The sequence below is a fragment of the Zea mays genome, chromosome 3 (genome assembly GCF_902167145.1).
Source record: "Zea mays cultivar B73 chromosome 3, Zm-B73-REFERENCE-NAM-5.0, whole genome shotgun sequence".
NCBI lineage: Eukaryota > Viridiplantae > Streptophyta > Magnoliopsida > Poales > Poaceae > Zea > Zea mays.
The window spans coordinates 107,622,475-107,628,875 of record NC_050098.1 but is presented as its reverse complement, the minus strand read 5'-3'; the positions used below and the strand labels follow the sequence as shown (position 1 = coordinate 107,628,875).

Genomic DNA, 6,401 nt, shown 5'->3' with positions numbered 1-6,401 from the left:
ACAGTTCTTGATAAACACTTGAGGAGTGGTGAACAAACTCCATGTTTATACAATTCCCCTTCTATTATCACATATTGTCTTGTTCTTGCCTCCATTCTCTTGTTATAAGCTTCGTCACTTGAAAGACAATTGACTTGGAGGAAAGATATTATTTCAGTTCTCCAGTCTTCACTTTGTACTGGAGAAATAGTAAGCACTGCTCTCTCCATGAGCTCAACCGAAGGTGCTTTTATTGTTTCAAAAAATACTTCCGAGGGTAGGGGGAGCCTCTGAGCCGCTGATTTGGCTAGCAAATCTGCATGCTCATTTTCACCTCTTGGAATATTCTTGACAGAAAAACCTTCGAAGGAAGCCTACAACCTTCGAACTGTATCCAGATATCTTTCAAGCTTCGGATCTCGTGCCTTGCTACTTTTGTCCACGTGGCCAGCAATAACTTGGGAATCAGTGTTTAGGATGGCCCTTCTTATTCCCATTGCCCTTAGTTTCCGAAGCCCCAATAGAAGTGCTTCGTACTCAGCAATATTATTTGTGCAACTGAAATCCAGTTTGATTGCATAACATGTTTTGACTTTTGAAGGTGCCACTAGGACCGCAGCTGCTCCTGCACCGAAGGCTCCCCAAGAACCATCGCAAAACACTGTCCAAGCTTCGGCATCTTTGCTTGTCCCCTCTTCGTGAGCCCCTGGCGTCCAATCAGCGATGAAATCTGCTAGCGCTTGGGATTGAATTGAAGATCTGTGCACGTAGTCAATAGTGAATTCATTAAGCTTCACGGCCCACTTTCCAATCCTTCCAGTAGCTTCTCTATTCCTCATGATATCCTTCAGGGGCTTTGATGAAGGAACAATTATGTAATATGCTTGAAAATAATGTCGAATCTTCCTGGACGCCATTAATACAGCATTCAACACCTTCTCCAATTCTGTATAGTTTTTCTTTGATAAACTCAAAACTTCAGAGACAAAGTATACTGGGACTTGCTTTTTAGCTTGTCCTTCAAGCTTCTCTTGTACAAGCGCCGCACTCACTACAGAGTGCGAAGATGCCACATACAATAGCAACGAAGCCCCTAGCACGGGTGGAGTTAATGTTGTTAAATCAATCAGGTATTGCTTCAGCTCTTCGAAAGCTTTCTATTGAGTTGGGCCCCATTGAAAAACTTCAGCTGACTTTAGCACTTCAAAGAATGGTAAATTTCTTTCTGCTGATCTAGATATAAATCGATTCAAAGATGCCAGTCTTCCTGTCAGTCGTTGGGCCCCCTTCTTTGTGCTTGGCGGCTCCATTCGAATGATAGCTTCGATCTTGCTTGGGTTGGCTTCGATCCCCTTCGTTGAAACTAGACAGCCAAGGAACTTGCCCTTCTTCACTCCGAAGACACATTTTTCTGGATTTAAATTCAGGCCAACTTGCCTAAAATTAGCAAATGTTTCCTGCAAATCAGTAATGTGGTTTTCTTGCTTCGTGCTCTTCACTATGATATCATCAACATATGTTAGTACATTTCTGCCTATCTGAGAATGAAGAACCTTGGCTGTCATGCTGCTGAAGCTTCCTCCAGCATTCTTGAGCCCCTCAGGCATCCGAAGATAACAATATGTACGACTAGGGATTATGAAGCTGGTCTTTGGCTCATCTTCCTTCTTCATCCAGATTTGGTGGTAGCCTGAATAACAATCTAGTAAACTCATGAGCTCTAACGAAGCGGCTACATCTACTAGAGAATCTATTCTTGGTAATGGGAACTCATCCTTTGGACAAGCCTTGTTCAGATCAGTAAAATCAATGCACATTCTCCATTTACCATTGGCCTTCTTCACCATAACAATGTTGGCTAGCCATTCTGGGTATTTTACTTCTCTGATGACACTAGCACTGAGAAGTCTTTTTACCTCGTTCCGAGCACCTTCGGCTTTATCGTCAAACATTTCCGAAGCTTTTGCTTCCTGGGCCTGAAGGATGGATCGACATTGAGTGAGTGTTCAACGACGTCCCTGTTGACACCACAGAGATCGTTGGCTGACAATGCAAAAACATCTTTGTTGTTGAATAAAAACCTTATCAAAGTTTTCTCCTGCTCTTCAGATAATTGGGACCCCAGCAATACCTTCTGCTCTGCTATGTCTTCACATAGAAGCATGGGCTTCGGCTGATCAGCCGAAGCAGCCTTCTCTCTTCTGTACTTATACTATTCACAAGCTTCGGCTCCATCTATATTGTGGATTGCTTTTGAGTCTGTCCAATTTCCTTCAGCCTTTCTGGCAGCTTCCTGACTTCCATGAATAGGAATAGGCCCTTGATCCGAAGGTATCTTCATGCATAGATATGCTGGATGAAGAATTGCTTCGAATACGTTGAGTGTTCCACGACCAATGATTGCATTGTACGGGTATTCCATGTCAACAATATCAAACACAACCTGTTCAGTTCTTGTATTGTGGACAAATCCGAAGGTCACTGGCATCGTGATCTTGCCAAGTGCTACAATCTGCCTTCCTCCGAAACCACAAAGAGGGTGTGTAGCATCATGGATCTTATCCTCTGGCTCTTGCATCTGTCTAAAGGCCTTAGCAAATATGATATCCGTTGCACTGCCTGTATCAACCAGAACATTGTGGACTAGAAATCCCTTGATGACACAAGATATGACCATAGCATCATTGTGAGGGTAATCCTTGAGCTGAAGGTCCTCTTGGGAGAAGATAATTGGGATGTGGGACCATTTTGACTTGATGAAGGGTCCCTACACCCCAACATGTTGTACCCTTTTTTGGGCCTCCTTCTTCTGCTTCTTGTTGGCCGGCTCTGAGCATGAACCGCCTATTATCGGGAGCACCAGCTTCGTAGCCAAAGCAGCTTTAGCTTGATTGTTGTACGAAGCCATCAGCTCAAAAAGTGGAAGTGAGTTCACCGGAGGTGGGCGCCAATGTTGGGGACTTGTTCTCAAATGCTATGAATTAAGAACAAGGCAACACAAAAGTTAATGATTAAAGACCTTTCATCCTTCGAAGCATTATTTCCCTTAGGATATAATGATCTTCAGACGAAGGTCATGAAGGACGTACCTTCATCATCTCAATATACAATGGAAAGCAAGATCATATGACACATAAAAAACATGAATAATCATATGATATCATTCAGACATTTTTATTATATAATCATGAACAAATATGGATAATATGAATTACATTTATACCTTCGGCTTGACAGAAAGCGAGAATCCGAGTGTGACGTGCGAGTGAATACAAGCCAGCCTGAACAGTACGGGGGTACTATTCATATATTTATAGGCACAGGGCACAGCATGTGAGATATTACATTCATGCCCTTTACAAAAGATTACAATTATGACACAGACTCTCATGGATCAATCGGTCATTTCATCTTGAAGTCGGTGCAGTTCTTCGTCTTGAGACATGCCACTATGCCGAAGCTTCATGGATGATAGCTTCGGCACTTCTTTTGAGAGGATCTGCCGAAGGTGTTTCTTTTTACATGATCTTCGGCGACGAAGCATTCCCCCAACAACAACTAAGGGGATGTTTGGTTCCACTAACTAAAGTTTAGTTCGTGTAAAATCAAATGTTTGAATATCAATCATAAGTATTAAATATCGGGGTAACTAGTTTTAATAAAATTCGTCTCATCTTTTAGTCTTTATAATTAGACTATTTTTAAAATCCGTAATTATCATTCAAACATTTGATGTGATAGGGACTAATCTTTAATTGGATGGAGCCAAACACCCCCTAAGCTTGATCTAACTGTTGTATTAGAGCAACTCCAAGAGACTCTCTACTCCCTCGGGTTTCAAAATACAAGTCGTTTAAGACATCGACACGATATCTAAAATATAGCTTTGACCAATGTTTTTTGTTAAAATACAAATAAAATCTTAATATATTTATACTTTTCTAAAAGTACTTTTTAAGATAAATCTATATATATATGACTATTAGATTTTAAAACTAAATAACAAAACAATTACTAGTAGTTAAAGTTTTATAAGTTTGACTCAAACCTTGTCTAAAACAACTTCTTTTTCAGGATTGGAGAGTATATTCTTTTTCTAATTGATATGAATAAAGATTTTTGCAAAAGAATGTCTTCCAATAGCTTATTTAAATGATTATATAAATATAATCATTTTCTATTCTGGATTTCTCACGGGCTAAAGATAGAAAAACGTGAATAACTCTCTACAGTGTAAATAAGATATAAAAATAACTAGAAAAGTTATTGGAAATTAGAAAGATATAGTATAGAAAATAGTTTTTATATAAATGTCTCTCCAAATGATAATTTAGAAAGTACATTTAGAAAGATTTTTAAGATGCTCTTATGAATTATGCGAACAAATGTCGGAATTGAGGACAGTAATATGTGTTCTTAATTAAAAGGGAGAATATTATAAAAAAAGTTAAGAATAAAGAAATAAAATCATTGAAAGAACAGCACAATTGTTAACGAATGCTGATGTTTTAAGCGTTTTTTCGTTGACAGACAGGTGCTAGTAGTAAAAGAAGATTCATGCTTTGGTTGCTTACTTCATATCAAATGAAAAGAAAAGAAGATGATGAAGATGCAGGGTGGCCGGGTGTGGGTGACTCGTCGGTTATTCGGCGGAGTGGAGAACTGGATCGGCCAACGCAAGAAGAACACGTGCTAGTGATGTGATGAACTAGCGCTGCTTCTTGTTGAGCCCGAAGCGGTTGGCAAAGAAGGCGTCGCGCACCCACGCAGGCGACACGGCGAGCGCGGCGAACAGCAGCGTCATGTTGCCGTAGACGATCTCCCTGGGCGGCCGCGCGCTCATGACCCGGCGCGCCACGTGCCTGGCGAAGACGGCAGCGTCCGTGGCCTTCCCCGTCTGCGACGCCCTCGCGCGCTCCTCGATGGCCGGTGCGAAGTCCCGGTACATGCGCCACTCCTGGTGGGAGGCGAGGTGCGCGGCGTTGGCGCGTCCCAGCCCCGACCTGACGGCCCCCGGCACGACCTTGACGACGTGCACCCCGAAGGGGCGGAGCTCGAGGCGGAGCGCGTCGGTGGCGGCGTGCACGGCGGCCTTGGACGCGCAGTAGGGCGCGGCCCAGGGCGTGGCGGCGTTGCCCACGACGCTGCCGACATTGACGATGCGGCCGGACCCGCGCGCCGCCATGTGGGGCGCCACAGCGCGCACGGTGCGGACCTGGCCCAGGAAGTTGACGTCGAGCGCGCGCGACACGGCGGCGGGGGCCAGCTCCGCGAGCGGGCCCGTGCAGCCGACGCCGGCGTTGTTGAGCAGCACGTCCAGGCGGCCGTGCCGCGCCAGCACGTCGCTGACGGCGGCGCCCACGCTGGCGTCCGAGGTCACGTCGAGCGGGAGCGCCTCCGCGGCCGGCGTGCCCGCGAGGTCGGCGGCAAGGCCGGGGACTTGGTCGGGGATGTCGGTGGCCACCACGCGGCAGCCGAGGCCCGCGAAGGCCTGGCAGTACTCGTACCCGATCCCGCCCTTGGCGCACCCCGTGATGAGCACCACCGGCTGCTGGCCCTCGCCGTCGTCGGTCGCCATGAGGCGGTGTGACTGCGAGTGCGGGTGCGTGCTTGGGAGACCGCCGCAGGACGTAGGCAACTTTGCAAGCAACGGAATGGCGTCCTTTTATGTACGTGCAAACGGACGAGGACAACTATTGGGTTATATTATTTTTTTATAACGAAGATTACATATGGCTAACTATTATTAAGCGTTGGTCAGTAGTATTTGGGGTGTCCGTCGTGAGGAATATACAGGAGGGATATGCCCCGCGTCTGCGTTTTGCTGTCCTCGTCTTCTTGGGAGCTCCGCCCGGTGTTTCTCTTGCTCCGTCGATCTTCCGCGGCGGCCGGCGAGATCCTGCACTGTACTGCCTGAACAACCTGTGCAGGCTGAAGCAGAAGCAGAAGCAGAGGCATTGATGTCTCACACCACAGGGCTGAATCAGACAACACATCCTCTTGACCACCGACAGTCAATCGTTGGCTCCACAGGCTGCACGATGGTTGTCGTTGTCAGAATTCTACAGAGGTTGCGTTGACAGAAACTGCACCTACAGACTTGTTAGTGTAGCGTATAGTACCATCAATGTACTCTTGGTTTTGGCGTGGTGATGTTATCTCTCAGTCAAGTACGCATTGGGTAACCAACTGGTTGAGGGGAGGTTTCAGTTGTGCAGGTAAACTATAGATTTGAGCTTGGTGTTGGTCTGGCTGAACTTGTGCAAGGAGGTTCAGTAATGTCGTTGCCCACCGAAGCACCATGCGCTACTGGTTCAGAAGAACCGGACTATTCGATGGACCTCTAGGTACGGTAACCAGTATCACTTTCTAATGTAGTATCTGGTTACATTAAACTTAAACAAACATGATTTACCATTATC

At 45.6% G+C, this 6,401-nt stretch overlaps 1 protein-coding gene across 1 annotated transcript; it reads right to left on the bottom strand.

The window, feature by feature from the left end:
• Positions 1 to 4,449: 4,449 nt before the first annotated feature.
• Positions 4,450 to 5,604, bottom strand: LOC103650303 (short-chain dehydrogenase ptmH). Its single transcript, XM_008675909.4, has one exon. The coding sequence runs from the start codon at positions 5,555 to 5,557 to the stop codon at positions 4,688 to 4,690; it is 870 nt and encodes a 289-aa protein (XP_008674131.1). The 5' UTR covers positions 5,558 to 5,604; the 3' UTR covers positions 4,450 to 4,687.
• Between the last annotated feature and the right edge of the window lie 797 nt (positions 5,605 to 6,401).